Source organism: Syngnathus acus, chromosome 12, assembly GCF_901709675.1.
Source record: "Syngnathus acus chromosome 12, fSynAcu1.2, whole genome shotgun sequence".
In the NCBI taxonomy this organism is placed as follows: Eukaryota; Metazoa; Chordata; class Actinopteri; order Syngnathiformes; family Syngnathidae; genus Syngnathus; species Syngnathus acus.
The window spans coordinates 6,737,587-6,755,180 of record NC_051097.1 but is presented as its reverse complement, the minus strand read 5'-3'; the positions used below and the strand labels follow the sequence as shown (position 1 = coordinate 6,755,180).

Here is a 17,594-nt window from a genome sequence, read left to right as displayed (position 1 = left end):
AAAATATTCATCTTTTGTTTTCTTACTCTTCCCTCTGAAAGCAGCAGATGGTGATGCTATTGTCGTTTGTCTGTTCTCTCACTTCCCTCGCTTGATGTTGAGAATCTTAAGACTACTGGTTTGCGATAAGATAGAAGGCAGCAGACAATCGCAAGCTTTTTCAGCACCACGGACAGCAAACATTGCCAATAAACAGATCAAGTTGACAAGAAAAAGCAATTACCACAGACATGTTCTGATAACACCACGAGACTTGTTTGTTGAAGGTTATTAACAGATGCTAGTTGTGTTTTGCTTTACTTTCACACTCTGGCAAAGGCAGCACATTTTAAAGCCCGGATGGATTTTGCAATGTCCTCAATGCAAGTTGGATCTACTGAGATGGAGAACGCTGGCGGGTGTTTGTAAGAGATGCTGGCAGACACCAATCAGCCTTGACAAAGTGTCAAGGCTGCGGATCAATGAGTCATTTGTGGGTGAGTGAGCGAAGGCTTGCGACATTATGAAAAGACCGACGCTAACATAGCGGTCGCAGTCAAGTCAGCTATATGCGGAATTAACCCCACAAGTGTGTTTGGCCTTTTTTTTGGTGATTCCACCACAAAATGGTGCCAGTTACGACATAAAGGGAAAAAAAATGTGAAGATAAACATACAACCAAAAATGGAACTTATAATAGCTTGTAGGAACAACCTAGCTAAAAAAAAGCTAGCTTACAACCAGTCTTTTAAACTTGTGGCTATATTGTAGCTTTAAAATTTGAATAAACATCCACCGAAGGTTATTTTTTTCCCCTCCATTTGCTCAATAACATGACTCATAACAAATATAAGGAGATGTTTTGACTTGTTGATAGTCCACTTAAAAAAACAAACAAGTAACCGAGTGACGGCGGCCTGTGCGCGAGGCAGGCCGAAGCGGATGTGCGCGCTGAAGTGAGACGACGATACGGCTCCAAAAGATCTCTGGAGAAATACGGCTAAGCTTCAGTGCCAGCCTTGTTCGTTTGTAGGGCTGTGTACATGCTCTGTTGCTTCCACTGAGTTAGATTTTCCTCCCTACAGTAAATAAAGCAAGTACAGCTTTCGGTATATACGAGCCAAGAACGACGCATTCACCGTATTTCCTCCGAAAAATGGCAATGGGCCAGTTAATAGCCAAACAAATCTCTGTCCAGAAAAAAAGAACTGCTTCTTGCCATCCATATTTTTGTCAATAGTAAACAGAGAAGCACGTTGCTTTAATGGCTCTACCTATCTCTACTCTTGCGTGTGCAGAGCGGAGAGAGCCCAATGCCATAAATCGTCCTTTATTAGATAAATGTCCTAATCAGATAAAGGCAATTTACACACACACACGCACACACACACACACGCAGGGAACCTCGCTGATAATCTGCACGACCAATTATGGGGGCATTTCGCCACAGCTTAACATGAAAGCGACAATTCATCGGCTGACAACAGTCAAGAGGTCACAGCGGCGGAGAGGAAACTGTCGTTAGCATCACGGAAAACAAAAAGTATTTTAGAATTATTTTCTGAGCGGTGCCTTGCTCTGCGGCACTACGACAGGAGTACAGTTAACCATAACAGGATTCAAACTGGCAAACATCCAGTTGGAGTCCGAACTTGGTCTGCTTGCTTTAAGGTCTTCCAGGAAGCCTGAATTAGGGTAAGCTATGATTTCCCTGCTCTAAGCTCTTTTCGACACAGTAGCAAAGCAAAAAGAGGAAGTGGTCGAAGGTGACAAAAGAAAAAAAAAAAAAATGGAGAGCCCCGCTCGGAGACAGGAACCTGTTTAAATGGGTTATCAAGATGTGTATACAGTGTGTTAGAAGACACCAACAGCGTGTGAGAAGCTTGTGCAAGCACCGACAGAGTGAGGCACAGCAGAAAAGTGATAGCACAGATTGGATCGCCGACAGCATATCCAACTGTCACAGTAAACACATTCCTCCCTTCAACGCCTCACGTCCCAATTGTGCTTCAGAAACGCAACATTTTGATTCATGTCACATGTCAACAGGGAGGGGGAAGCTCAAATTTGACAACGGATAAATATGAAATCAATACGCCCGATGTTTTTAAATATACCATGACATTCTATAGCCATTAGAAATATTGGGGGGAAAAAAAATACATATTTTTTGTCACATCTAAACTGCCAACACTTTCTAATATTTGGTGCCAGCAGTGACAAGAAGAATGTTTTTAATAAAGCCAACTATCATTGCAGTATAAGATAAACGCTGGGATTGTTTTATTACAGTTCTATCTCATCTATGTGTGTGCTTTCCAGCCATTTTAGCATTTGTGCCGTTATTTAATACATTGGAACTTCAATATCCTGTTAGCATAATGCTAACATATAAGGTGAAACATCATAGTTATGCTCACATGTTAACATAACATCCTGATAAATTATAAGCTAGACTTAATGTATGCATGTCTTGATATACGTCATGTTAAGAAAACACGCTTAAGTCGAAGTTCATGAGAACAGCCAGGGAAGTTTGGTTCAAGGTTTTGCGTGAGGTGCAGGAAACCTTACATGGGCAACCTTCCACACTCTGTGACTCCCCCCCCCCCCCCCTATCCCTTGTCTATGTCACTGCTGGATTCCTCACTGAGGTGAAAGGAAACAGGAACTGCTGCAGTGGCAGTTGGGGGGGGAAAGAGATCACGGCTTCATTCCTGAATCCGTTGGAAAGATGTTTCCTGAGACATGCTGGTGTGACAAAAGCAAGCAAGGCTGCTTCTGAGGAAGTGGAAGGGAGGGGGGGTGACTTCAATTAACAAATGAAATGAGATATGATCAGATGGAGGAATGTGTGTGTGTTGTTTGTCATGTTGAACAGCGTAAATAACACGGCACGGTCACGTCATCTACCCTTTGTTTACCCTTTCCTGCTTGGCACCACTGGGACCTTCTGCCAACTCCCCGACGTGCTTACCGGAGCCTTAGCAGCCAGCTGCCGTGTCGGCCAATTAGGAAGGCTTTTACTACAGCGGCGGCCAATTGAATTAGCGCTACGTTATCCCAGCCAGATGAGATGGAAGTGTGCTGGCGTGTGCTAAAATTTGAGAGCTGCTGGGCACACTCCGGTTTCGCTGACAGACACCCAGCGAGTGCGTGTCGCTGTGCCGTATCACTCTCCGACATGCCAACCTGTCTAAAGCAGGACATGAATTAATCCGAAACGGGATTGAAAGCGAGTATTTGCCTTCAACGCGGGTATCAGTTGGACAGTGGACGCCTTTCTACAATATGCCATGCCAATTTCATGTCCTTAATCTGTCGAGCTGGGTCGTGGTCAGTTCTGCTGGATAAATCCATCTTCAAATGCAACCATCCAATATGATCGCGGTTCAATGTCATTCCAAAAAATAAAAACACCTTATGTAGCACAGGAAAACATTTTAGCGCCGATGGATTACGCAGTAACATATAACAGGGGCAAGGGTTAACAACATGTCATTTATTTTGGCTTTGACGAGTGGAAATCAATGTCCACCGGCGACTGATTTAAAACAATCAAAGCAGTCATGGAAGAAACTCCTCAAACATCCGCTGCAAGAGAAGCCAAGACTCAATTAGTGTTCTACAAACGCAATATTAACCAGAAGGCCGTTTTTAGACTAGTTGGGCCAACATGTTGTAAAAAAAAAAAAAAAATACTTTACGTCTCCTTTAAGTAAAATGCTAAAAATGACACTCAACTGAAAAATATTATGAAGCACAAAAGCAATAATTTTCTGTAGCGAAGGGATCAGGGTGTCGCTTCACTCTTAACACATGCGTGTGTGCAAAGAAATCATCTTAAATAAACACACTGTTGTTGAATAAATAAACACGAGACAGTAAATCAGGAGTCCCGAGTAGAAGTCTTCATAGAAATCCCGATTGTAGAAGTAAAAATGGAAAATCAAATATGAACAGAGGCGCAAAATAAACCAGACCTAAACCAGTCAGCTCCACATGAACAGCATCCGCAGTGCACACCACAAGAGCAACATTGAATGACTTGCAACAAGCGACAACCAAACAGCCTATACATAAATCTGAGGCCAGGGCAGCGGGGCCAAAACAAAGACACCCCACATTTCGACATAAGCGGGGCAGGTGTGACTGCTTGCGTGTCGGGGGACGGCTGGAGCTAACCAAAATAACCCAAAAGGAAACAAGTCATTAGTCACTAAGCCAACACAGACGGCCAGTCACAAAAATGCGTTAAAATATAATTGACTCAATAATTAACCCTCTGTGCTATTAACTGGCCATTTGTGGCTAACTTTTTTTTTTACATGCTTGCACAAGAGCTCAAAAATCTCCATTCCACACATATATAACCTTAATTTGCCTTACAAAAGTCTGCTAGCTTAATGCTAACACATAACAGGAAATGCCATTGGCCGGCTAACATCAACATTGACCTTTACTTGTACTTGAACACAAACGGTAGCAAAACATGCAGACAGACAACATAATAATACTCATAGGCCTCTATTCTTAATATTGGAAAACACAAAATATTTTTGGACGCAGCGTTGAATTAAAATGCAAATGTACTAAATAAAAAGTGAAACATAACTGAACTGTCATTAGACAGTGGTTCTTTCTCCGACCATTAGAGGGAGCCCCGGTTCTACTACTGCAGGGGCGCCGAAGTTCGGCCCCCTACTCCAACACAAGTGATTTAAATGATCAGAACCACATTGAGAATTAACTAAGCATTGGGATTTTGCACGCCATCTTATTCATATACCAAGCTGTGAATTTACGAAACAGACAATAGACACTTTTGTATTTTTGGGCTGCACATTTTGAGACTTTGAATCTGGGCGTTTTCTAGAATTGCCATTCATTTCCCAACCTTAGTTCAAGTGCACAGGTATGCCAACAAGCTGGTTTAACAAGGCAAAGAGTGCAATTCAGCATTTCTCCAGGGGTGATGAAAAGATGAAGTAAGAAAATCAATTCAACGTTGTCAAATTGCGCGTGCTATTATTGAAATGATTTAAAATCCGATCCAAAGAAGGGTGACATAAGGAAGCAAATAAACCAAATCTGCACGACGAGAGCAGCTGTCTCTAATTTAGGTTACAAGGATTTGACAGCGTGGTGCGGAAGTGCAGCGTCAAAACACCTGCAGTGCAAGATTCATTTTAAGCCATTTCCGGCTCTGCAACTGCTATTTAACATTTTTGCACAAGGCAATTTCAACTGTTTTGAAGTTGCAACATAAACCTTGATGACTTTAGGTCTGCTTCCTCTTTTTTTTTTTTTTTTCTTTCCGACGCGGAAAAGCGCGCAAGTACTCAAAAACGAAAGCAAGGGGAGACGATAATAGAATAACATCAAGAAATAAGCTTTAAAATATTGCAATTAAAAGTTGCATTTTCATTCAAACAAGCCTGTCCGGATTCAAATGCAATAACTTACGGCGTTTGCTGCGCCGGACAGGGTGGAAGACGTCGGCACCAAACCAACGTAGAATCCAAGCTGGTTAAAAATTACTCTGAAAAATAAACACTCCCGATCATAACAAAGAAGAAGAGGTGTCAATGTCCACAAGTGCTACGAATAGTGGCCAAGTCGGCTGCGAGGAGCGAGAGCCCGGTGCCGCCTGCTGGTTTCTCCTTCTGCCTCCGGAACACTAAGCTGAGGTTCCCTTGAGATGAATGGCGCAAGGAGTGCGCATGCGCACAACCTGCTCGCTCGGATTCAGCGCATATGCGCTCACGCTCCATATATATATTTCTGCGCGTTTAAGAGCGTTAAAAACGTGTAACATATAAATCTAATAACTAGGGTGAACTAATTTATTAATGGGTCAATATTACCATAATGTGTTCTTTGAGACCTCCCAAGGGTGGCCAATAATTTTATAATTAAACCAGTTATTAAGCAAACTAAAGCTAGCAGAGCAGTGCGAAATGTCCAAATCACGTATAACCAAAGAAAAATAACGTATAAATTGGAAAAATTCACATTTTCAGATACTTTGTTACACTGGTATTGACGACTGAGTGAGGCACTTCATATTGACCCACATACTGTATGCTTGGTGCGTTTATTTAATAGTGAATTGCGCAAGCTAGTCTCCATTTGAAGATAAGTGGTGATTAAATTGGGGGTATTCTCTCTCTCTCTCTTTCTCTCTCTCTCTCTCTCTCTCTCTCTCTCTCTCTCTCTCTCTCTCTCTCTCTCTCTCTCTCTCTCGCACAACAGCTTGCTTTTGTGCACAAGCAAGCAAAAAGTAATGTCCCTGGAATGTGTGAAAAGGAGCATTTCTCATTTGTTTTGATCCGAGGGGGAGCATCTTCTTCTCTCAGACAGTCATAAATAATTCAGCTTGACTCTGCTCCCCTGCATGGTTTTATGCAAGCAGCACACACGCACGCGCACACATATACCACGCACCCCTCAGCATCCACAGATCAGTGTCAATCCATGCATTTAAAACTCATCTTGGGGCAAAATAAAGTTCAGGCAACATTCTCGTCATGTGCAAAGAGGTGAGCGTTCCGGTAGATCAGTGGGGAGGATGGGAAGGATTACAAGGCTTCTATCAACTATCAATAGCCTCGACACGAGTGCATGCGATGGTGGATGAGAGGGTGGTGGGCTTGCACGAATGCGCAAGTGCAAGCGGTAGATGATGCTCTGAATCCGAGTCCTGTCCGTGAATCATCCGGGGAAAACCAGCATGGTACCACCGAGACCCCCTCCCCACCCTCCCCACTGTCCCAGCAGAGCCCAACCTGAGCCGGACAACCACATGTGCCAACGTGTACATGCAAATAAAAAGAAAAGAAGCAGGTTACCTGTTCGGATGTCCCTCGCGGTTCGAGCAAGCTTTGCGGTTATTTCCCTCCACTATGCAGAGCTGCTGCTGCTGCTGCTGCTGCTGCTCCTGCTTCCTTGCCACTCCGACGGAAATTCACGCGACGGGATTTGTTCACGTGGTCACGCTTGTGGTTTCTAATTGGACGGGAGACACGGGCCGTCTGTCAATCTGATCGCACCTGCACGCTGGGACGCACTGACAGACACACAGTGACACTGCTGCAGTCTGCTTGTGTGTGTATGTGTGTATTATTATATTTTGCAAGGATCAAATTGAGGTCATGGTAGTTAAAAGGTGTCTGCATTCTTAATTGTGATGTGATTAAACAAAATGTCACATTACATTGAATGTAAACAAACAACTGCAGACATCAGTTTGTGCATTCAGTTGGTGAACAAAATACCTCACATTTCCCCAAATGATCATATTCAAATCTCTTGTCCCATTCAGTCACATTGAAGGGTACTGTATACATTTTATATATTAATATTAGCGAATAAAACAAGCCTGCGTAACAGTGAATTTAATTTGCTTGGACCCCGCCACCCATTTTTCTGGGATTTTTTCCCCCCCAAATTTACACCCGCCCCCTCCCTTGTAGGCAAAATATAATGAAGTATTTTTTGGGGGGAATGGTAAAACATTATTTTGTTTGATTTTGTTTTGCAGACCCCCTGAGATCTCTTTGGCCACCCCATGACCCCCCCAAGGGAAAAAAAAATCCTAGCTCCGCCAGTGGCCAGAAGGATTCACCTGTTTATCCCAATGTGGAAGATGATTGCCCATATAGCAGAACTATTGTTTCAAAGCATAATATCTCTCTTTTAAGAGTTCAATCATTTTCCCCACTGCATGCATCCATGCAGTTTTATTGTCAACACTTAGGCTTGAAAAAAACCCCTCTTTTTATTTTAATAGCATAGCTGCGGCTATGGCCTGTCAACAAACTAAATGCCTTTCACCATTCCCACTATAAGTCATGCGCACAAACATACTATACGTATGCACTTACTCCTCTAGCCACCGAGGCCACCGCACAGCAGCAGTCAATGGTGCTGGAATATTTTTAGATTTCATGTGGGTTGCAGATGCTGGTCGGCTCGAGCCGGTCTCATCAACCATAACGGTAGCAATATTCAAGGCCTTTATTTACTTGTGTGCAACATTTACCATTGTATATGTGACATGTAGCTATAAATCCCTCCACTGCCCTCCCCACTGTCCTCCAGGCTCTTGGCACTGATGTATGTGTGTTTCCTCCCTTTACTGTTTTTGGCTGGAATTGGAAGCACGCTGAGTTTTTTTTTAGGGCAATCGAGGTTATTTATAATTGACTGCGCACAATCTGACACAATTGCCATTGCTGAAAAACCTTACAAAGTTACCATTTATGGTCAGTGGGAAATCAAAAGTTGAATGCTCCTGGAATAGGATGATTTGAAATGTGATTGGCAGTGACATTAGAACACGATTCCCACAAAGTGTATTTTTTTTTCCTCAAATTTGTCAATTGTTTGGTAGCATGGAGAAGATATTTTTTGTGTTTGATGTGTCTACCACATGTCACATAAAAAAATTAAGTGATTTCAACCAAATTTAAACCTCCAGTTTTAAGTGTTCTATAATATTTTCTCCACTATAAAAAAAAAAGGTTACCTTCACTTGGCTTACCCACATTGCATTAATTACATAAATAACATTTTGTGATGGCTATAATTTAATCCTGGAACTAATTAGTACCATTTCCATTATTCTCTTTGAGGAAAACAAATCCGAGAGGTCAAACAGCATCGCGTATTGTGTTGGACTTCAAAGGTTTCACTGACTTACAATGGAGGAGTTGCCGCGGCTTACGGACTTGCAGGGTGACGACGGGCTTAATATCCAGGAGAACAAAAGATGAGACGAGAGCAACCGTCCCCTCCTCCCCTGCCCCCCCCCCCCCCCCTTTTGCAAACGCCTACCATCTGACACCTCTTTACATTTTTTTCTTATTCAACTACATGAGCACAGCCGTTATTGGACCCGTTGGTTGGTTGGTTCCGCGGATGACGTGGAACCAAACAGACGGACGGCCTATGTGGAGAACAGGGTTGATTCATTTGGTGAGATGCCACCTGGATGTGTGGGACATAAGAGGAGCGTCTTGCTGAGTTGGACAGAACCTGCACGGACAGGCAGCAGATGGTGGTGTCACCACATGAAGGTGGACGCTCACCAACACACACACAGGCAGCCAAAATATTCATCTGCCTTTCATGATGCGGCCATTTTTTTTTCTCTCTCCCCCTCACTATTCTTTGTCCTATCAATCATACAAGCATGATTTAAGTGCTTGCGACTACCAAACCTTTTCTAATTTAGTTTCCAATTTAAAAAGTTTCCTCATGATAGTCCAGGCAAGATAACTTGTCTCTGCCAACAAAGCTATAATCAATCTTTTTATGATTATCCTGGAATACCATCCCAAATATTACGGAGGTGTCACACAGGTGAACCGATCCGCCCAGCAGAAAAAAATGTGTGTATTCTTAAATAGAGACCTCAAAGGGTGTGTGTGTGGGTGCAGCTGTCCTTATAATAAAAAATAAAAAAAGGGCGGGATCTCTCTTGTTGGAGTTCAACAGAACCTGGAAACATCCGCACTGTGGACTAGTGGGTACCACATTTGGCTCCTGAGAAGGAAGCACAGAGCCAAGATTCAAACCCAGTACCTCAAAACTTTAAGACCGATCTGCTTAACCACCATCATAACAGGCAGTGTAATTAATATCGCATGGATGAACAGTATGCCAACTCACAAAGCCAACACAACACACAATGTGGTGTTGAGTGGCTCAATAATCCTCTGGTGTGAACATCTGTTGTCTGTGACAGGTGACGGTAAGGTGAGACCAGATTGGTGGCCCCCCACCCTTACCCCTACCCAAGGCTTGACGCATTTGCAACACGCACACACACACGAATCCGGTAATGCAACAGTGCTATTCACGCCTACGTCAAGTCTCAAAGTCACGTGGTGCTATCACGAAGATTTGACACTGTAAGTGTGAAAAACAAAAAAAATACATCGGCGTAAGGAAATCTAAATTTGGATAATGTCGCACATTTGCTTCAACATTCGACAGAAGCAGTGCGCACCTGCCAAACAAAATACAACTGAGAGAAAAATACTCAATTTTTAAGTTGAAGAGAAATAAGTATAATAAAGTCCATTTATATAAAGCAGAATTTAGAAAATAATTGGACTGAATTCACCAAAAAAAAAAATCAATAGTCTGCTATTGCAGTCAATTTTTTAAAAAGCCTTACAATTAAAAATGGCAGCACACCGGGACTAATTAAAATGAAGCACTGGCTGGGTGATGCAAAGCTGTGAAAGCGCCACTTAGGCAACTCAACCTGAGGAAGTTTGTATCCTAGCCACCAAAAAAAAATTTCATTCCACACGGCTATTGATTACAAATCAAGCACGAATCTCCGTCTCCAGAGGTTCACCGCTGTGCCGATACTTCAAACCGAGCCGAATTTTACGAGCAAATCACAATATGAATAGCTCATATTTTCATTGTATTGAACTACAAGTGACATGTTGTGCCTTAATAACTCTCTGAAGGTTCCAATGAAAGAGAAGGTGAATATGTCTTGTTTATTGAGTATGCAAATTCTTTGCAGTTGTGTACGAGACCAGAAAAACAACATTTCACGTGTTTCGTTTGTGCGCGTCAATCAAAGTATGTGTGAGCGAGCGAGCTATATCCTTCCATCTGTTGAGCAATAAGCGACCTCACATCATGAGTGAAGAAAATAACAAACAATATTCCAGCTCGCTGATTTCCCGACTGAGAGCCGAGGCCAAGTTGGCGCGTGAGCAATGACGAACGCAAACACACTGCTAATGAGGTGTTTAAAATTCTTACCGCTAACGTAGACCGGCAGTCACTTCCAAAACACAGTGGATAGAAAAAGTCTACACACCCCTATTCAAATACAGCACACCCTTACTCATCAATATGGGTGTTTTTTTTTGTTTTTTTTAAATCTTGTTGGATGGAGGCATCATAAATAATATGACATATGAATGCAACTGGAAATAAATGACTACCTCTGTCGACAGGGCACTTAGGGTTGAAAACTATTTGTCTCCGAAGAAATGAATAACGCAAACGCTTTTCTTATTGAAAGGTCTCCTGTGGTGGAGTAAATGGCATATTGTAATTAGAATAACAAAAGCGTGTTTAACCAGCGTTACTATAATCTTTTGTGTAGCGCAAATGTCGTCACTTTCAGATCCTCCTACGTAGTTCATCGCTCGCCATAATGATGGATTCAAACTGAGGACCTCCTTTATTAGTAGTCGTCAATTTTTGCTAAGTAAAATTTGTTATGTAATGTCAGTGTGCCATCAATAGGTATTTTCCCTTCTTGAATGTGTGCAGACTCCAATGTGTGTGTGGCGCAGTCAAGAATGTCAGTCAGCTCATCCACCCTGCACTTTAAAGTATCTCCTAAGTTCAAAGGTCAGAGAGCAGGTGGCGCTAGGAAGTAAGGAGGGGGGGGGGGTTCAATAAGTGCACACACACACACGGGGGGATGTCTTTCGTGCATGAGGACCCCAAACAAGCATCATCCATTTTCATGAAGGTTACGGTGTGTGGCATTTGCAGAGCTGCCACTTGAAGGACTGGAAGCATGCTTGGGAATGTTTTACCGAAGGAAAAATGTTATTAGCAGGCTGACATTTGGTATGGGGTTAGCATATGACTGGAAGATGCATAGAGACGGTTTACAGTGGCCAACAATTTTAAAAAAAAATCAGAATTGCAAGGAAGCTTTGTTTTTGAGCTGCTGATTTCCAAATCTGATTTTTTTTTTTTTTGCACTAGCACATCAGGTTTTCATAATTAAGAATAAAAATAATATTGCAATATATTATGTCATATTTATGAATTCACCAGGTGGACTTTTTTCTGGAAGGTCAAAGCTATAAATTGCAGTGGATGGTAAAATCCGTACTGTGCAAACTTTTATAGGGCAAACCAAAAAATGAAAAAAAATCTCCCGATGGGCTACAAAAAAGCAAAGCATTTTGGAAATCAGCGTAAAAAAAAACAAAACCCGTTGGGCTACGAAAAAAAGTAAAACAGTTTGGAAATAAGCGTTAAAGAATACAAAAACAGGCACACAAATCCATCTTTGATTAAATGTTGCTATTGATCAGTGTAACTAAGGGACCGTCTGACATTTTTTAAAAATGCTTGGAAAACAGGAAGTCGAGAGCCGTCCGTTAAAATTACATGACATCAAGTATGAAAATGATCTTTATCAGCTGACGTTAGGCAAGACGCGGGGGATACACCCAGGACTGGTCGCCAGTCCACACATCAGGGCACATACAATCATTCACATCGCCATAGCAACCAGACATAAACAAATGAAAGCAGTTTTGTTATGCTTGTGAATGAATCGCGTTGGCTACATTAAACACTGAATACGTTTTCTCGTCCATGCATGCATTAGTGCTTTTTCTCTCCGTATTTCCTACACTACACATTTTCATTCAGTCCATTACTTAGGCATTCACGCTTACACACACTCTTCATATAGAAGCACATTTATGAACATACCTGTACATAGGAAAAAGGAAGTTGTATGTTACAAAAACAAAAAAAAGCATCTATAATGTCTTGTACCGAAAACTTTTTAGTTTGTGCCAGTAGTTTTTTGTTTTCTCTTAAGGGAGGAAGCGAGGAAGGAGGGAGTGTGTGCGTCTGTCACGTTACCATGGTTACAGATATCCTACCATCCTCCTCATGTTGATTCATATCAGCAGTAACAAGGGCACAAACCAAACAGTGTATGTATGTGTGACCACTGGAAGGGGGAGTGGCAACGATTATTTTATTTATTTATTTTTAATCTAGGCCTCAGTGCACTTGGCTGTAGTCTTGTTGGGCCTCAAACGGGGCGGGGGGGAAAAAAAGGTGGAACGTGGCCAAGAGCGCTCCGTAGTAGTGATAGCCACCCCGGCGAGAAGCGTTCAAGTTCGGCTGACGCAAACGAGACCCCGGCGGGTTAGGTGGTCTCTTTACCCTGGGTGCCGGTGACCGTTTTGATGGAGCTAAGCGTTCGGTTGAACCAGGTCTTCTTGGGCGCTTGGGCCTCATTGAGGGCCAGACCCAGATGGTGCTCTAAGTCCTGGTGGCGGAGGAACCAACCAATTTAGAAGCAGAACTCAATTTAACACAATATGCAAAAGGTGGCGCCAAAGCACTACTTTAGTATAAGCCAAAGTTATGCATATTCTGACGAAGGAGCGTTTAGATACCTGAATCTTGCACTCCGCCTCCACCAGCTGCAGTTTAGTCTGCGCCAGCTCCAGCTCCATTTCCCTCAGCTGCTTCTTCAAATCCTCCTTCTCCTCATCCGTCTCATCGCTGCCATCCGGTGGCGGCGCCTTCGCTGGCGGCCGAACACGACCTTCCTTGTTGAAAAGGCTGCTGCATTTGTCGCAGCCCTCCACTATGGCCTAGAGAGGAGCGAGTAGAGAAATGAACACAAAAGGCTGCAGGATGAAAGAAGGAACTTGGATTTTTTTTTCTTCCTCATATGTTAAAAAAAAGAAGAAATTGGAACTAAGCAAACAATGTGTCCTTCAACTTTTGCTGAAGCACAATTTCTCATAAGGGCCAAAGGCATTGATTAACCCAGTTGCAAATTCCTTAATACTTTAAATGAGTAATAATATTTTATAACTATTTACAATGCAACAGTTGACGTGCATCACAACTTCTTCTTTTCTTCTGAAATGAGCACTTAATGTTCTTACCAAGCCTCAAACAAAGAACCTAAAAATCCAACCAACAATCAATATTTTCAAGCGCCCGCAGAAACCCGCCTGTAATCGTCTCTGTCACTTTAAGTGGCGCCTTAATGATCCGCCGAGCTATAATGGGATTGGACCATTTCTCATTAACACTATTGTAACTTTCCATGCCACGTAATTCACTGCACGCGCTATTATTCTCCTCCACTGGTTCTAATGGCTGACAGGTTTATTGACGTTTGCCGTAGGACACGCGCGCATACAAAGAAGCAGGTGGCGGCGTGTCCTTGTTGTAATAACTTATGTTTGTCCTTGTGCAGCCATCAAATAGGAGCCTTCCTCCTAAATGTCATTTCCGCCAAAATACGGCGTCAACAAACGAGCCAACTAGGCACCAGTCGGCTTGGATTGAGAACTGTGACCACTCCAGAGAAACCAATAAACTAACAAGTCTGAAATTTGTCTTGCGGGATGAGCAGCACATATGCTCATAAACGGACGCCATCACGCAGTCATGTGTGACCAGGATTTTCTTTGTCAGTACTGTCAATAGGGTTTAATTGTACGTGTGTATTTCTGGATTATGTCTGTTGCTTTCTGGATTATTTGATTTTTATTTTGGGATTATTTGTCATTGTGAGTGGTAGTGCCAAGACAACCGTTGAGCAAGGTGCCAAGTGAGGGAAAATGCCAAGAAGGCATTACCGCCACATTAGATTTAATTCTAAAATAAACAGAAAGCAATGTCAACACAGCTAAGCAAATGTTTTTTCGGACAGAAATCGAAATTAGAATGCACGAATCAGACTTTTTTTTAAGATGCATTTGTTATCCTAAACGATCCATACACTGCAATGACGTCACTCCCCTGAGGTACCACAAGGCGCTACGCCGGGGCCCCTATACTTTTGAAAGGTTGCGCTGGAGAACGTGTGCAAAGGGAAACTCACTCTGATCTTCTCCAGCTCTCCTCGATTGGCCGCTTGCTCCTTCTCCAGCCGTTCGCTCAGATGGGAGCAGATCTGGAAAACGATGAGTTGCATTGAGTGACTTTTCATGCTTTCCAGCCGCTAGTCGACAGAGCTTTTTTTTTTTCTCGTTCACGGCATCTCTTCTTATCCTCCCCACAGCAGATAGCCATCATTGTCCTCCTACAGGCCTTTTATCTCTTCCTGTTGTCATCTCTTTCCTTTCAGCTGCCTCTACGCTTGCCATCGACCTCCCACATCACTAGAGGCTTTTCTTCCCCCCTCTTCTTGATCTTCCAGCTGCTAAGCATTTATTTTTAGATTCGTAAACATTCTACCTGAACCGCGAGAGAATGCACAGGGGTTTAGATGAAAAAGCTGGGAATCATTAGATGTCAACTCAAAAAAACGTTTTATGTGATTTAACTAGCAAAATCCACCCATGTTTATCCATCTCAAAGGGCGGCCATTTTGTCACTTGCTGACATCACAATTGTTCACAGCTCAAGTAACGACCAATCACAGCTCACCTCTTTTCGTTTGGTCATGTTACATTTTTAAGTCGTTCGTGGAATAAGAATTAAGCAGAAAATTTCAACCTGATTCCTTAAGGTTACCAATGCGGTGAATTTCAGGTGAAATTGCACCAGATTGCGTTTTAGTACTGCAGTCTCCCTCTAAATACCTTCCGCGACTTGCTACGGGGAGTGACAGAAGTGTTGCATAACACCTCTGCAACGGCAATAAGGGAGCAAAAGGATCCGTGAAGGGTTTGCATTTCGACATCAAGTGACAGGATGACATCCAATAAGGATGAAAAAGAGTTGGGAGTCAGAATCTGCTCACAGACATCACAGAGTTCAAATGAAGGACACGGAGTCTTCATGTCGATATTTTTGCACCATACCAACAATGAGTAATATATGGGACAGAAAAATCCCTCCAAATTAGTATTTAGTTTGCAGTCTAAGTGCAAAAAATTATTTTTATTTGCTCAGCTTGGATTAACAAGATACGAGCTGTGTCGCTACATTCTCCGCATATGCTTACATCGAGATAAGCAAAGTTCAGAGTGCTGATTAATGATCGGCGTACTTGTATGCCTGGACTCATTTCCAGCTCAGTTACTAATCACATCAAAGCCGCAGGGCATAGAACGGCATCAAATAAATGCGCCGTTCTTGTAATGATTGTGTCACGTTGCCGCGCAACTCGGCTAGCGGCGCAAGCTAGCTCGTTAGTCCCGAGATGGGTGCAGGATTGATTTAAATATTGATTGATTATCTAATATTTAACATCCCATAGCTACTTGGACATTAAATGTTTTTTTTGGAGGAGCAACAATGCAAAATCATTTTTATTTGATATCATTATCGTCAATGTCTTTTATTTGGCTCATTTTCCATACCTGTTTGTATTCGGCAATAATGGAGACTTTCTTTTTGATCTCGGATTCCGACTTGTTGAGCTCTCGCCTGCACATCTCCTTCACCTGTGGGGGATACACACACGTCAGGTTTCTTAGAGGTCAGTGATGAACAACAGATAGTGTATGTGAGTGTCCTGGTCTCCAGAGACCGCGTTTCTCCGTTACCCGCCATTAAATGTAAAGGAGACAGAAAAGTATTGGCAGGCTTGAGGTTGAGGGCAAAGTCATGTCCTCTATGGGAGCATGTCTTCTGCACGTGCACACTCGGGAGGACACAAGACATTCCAGGAGAACAACGGGAATGGTGGCAGCTCTGTCCACCTTTCCCACTCGATGTATTTATTTCATCATCTGTCACTTGACTGTGTGCTTTCTAACCACAGGTGTCAAACCCAAGGCCCGGGGGCCAGATCTGGTCTGCCACAACATTTTAGGTGGCCCACAAAAGCAAATGTGTGTCAACTTCCATGATAACGTACTAAAAGGTGTACTGAATCTTCACATTGTCATGTGTAATAAATAATAAAGTCGAATTTGTACAAAAAAAGTTTAAAATCTTTTTTACAGTAACTTGAACAATTTGACCTTTCATTTCAAAACTAGTTATCCATTCATTTGTTGAGTTTATGCAATGAGTAAATGAGTTTACACCCCTGTTAAATCTAAACTAGAACTGTGGTGCACTCTGACCTGCACCGATTCCTCCCCCAGCCGTCTCTTCTCATCCTCAGACTCGACTAGTTTCTGTTTGGTCAGGAGCAGCTCCTTGTTCAGGGCGTCGCCTTTCTCCTCAGACTGACAACACACAAAAGTGATTCGGTGATGACAAGGGTGTGATGCGGATATGACAGGTGCCGTGGTGTGAGGTCTCAAACAAAACATCACACTTACGTTGTCAAGGTCTTTGCGCATGGCAATCTTGCTGCTGACCAGCTCGTGTGCCAGGTCGTCGTTTTCCTGCTCCAAGCGCATGTTGGCCTCCTGCAAGCGACGGTTCTCCCTCTGCAGGTCAGCGTAGAGACAAAATATTTAAACAAATCCAAATGAGGAAGGAAAGAGGGGCGTGGCTACGTGCAGGCGGGACACAGGAAATGAAAGCTGCAAATGTCCAGAATAACATTAAGGGGGCAGAGAAAACAAGATTTTACGCTCAGCTTAGAAACTGAGGTGAGAAGTTGAGTAATGTTTAACAGGGCAAAAATAGAGCGCGACTGGAAAGAAAAAAAGAATAACCAATGCGCCAAAATAATTTATGGTAGAAAAAGTACAATTAATGTTTTAAGCTGACTCCAGCTGATACCGTAGAAATAATCTATGGCCTGTAATGATGCACTCCCGCTTACTTTTAGTAGCACCTTAATCACAAATGGTGGCGGTTTAAAGATGAAAGTATCAACCAGCAGCCACAGATAATAAATGTGAATTATTTCCTCATCGAAACACAACTTTGACATTCAAGTACTGTATTTTAACCGTGTGTGGGATGCAAGTATCTAATTTCTAACCCTGTTTGAATAA

General features: G+C 42.7%; 2 protein-coding genes across 6 annotated transcripts in view; both read right to left on the bottom strand.

Moving 5' to 3' along the window:
• Positions 1-6,947, bottom strand: part of LOC119131817 (spermatid perinuclear RNA binding protein) — a 39,363-nt gene extending 32,416 nt beyond the window's left edge. The window contains exon 1 of one of the 4 annotated variants that reach the window (XM_037266560.1): positions 6,831-6,947. The gene's annotated coding sequence lies outside the window, so the exon portion shown is untranslated. Of the gene's footprint in view, positions 1-5,445; positions 5,679-6,830 lie in introns of those variants that run through there. The other 3 variants (XM_037266558.1, XM_037266561.1, XM_037266559.1) reach the window with 3 other exon arrangements.
• Positions 6,948-10,488: 3,541 nt separating this feature from the next.
• LOC119131803 (rab GTPase-activating protein 1) overlaps positions 10,489-17,594 on the bottom strand; it is a 33,891-nt gene continuing 26,785 nt past the window's right edge. For both annotated transcript variants that reach the window (XM_037266523.1, XM_037266524.1), the window contains 6 exons: positions 16,968-17,078; positions 16,767-16,871; positions 16,056-16,139; positions 14,630-14,701; positions 13,182-13,382; positions 10,489-13,051 (listed from right to left, as the gene is read on the bottom strand). In XM_037266523.1, the coding sequence (XP_037122418.1) occupies positions 12,929-13,051; positions 13,182-13,382; positions 14,630-14,701; positions 16,056-16,139; positions 16,767-16,871; positions 16,968-17,078 (696 nt within the window). In that variant the 3' untranslated portion in view covers positions 10,489-12,928. The remainder of the gene's footprint in view (positions 13,052-13,181; positions 13,383-14,629; positions 14,702-16,055; positions 16,140-16,766; positions 16,872-16,967; positions 17,079-17,594) is intronic.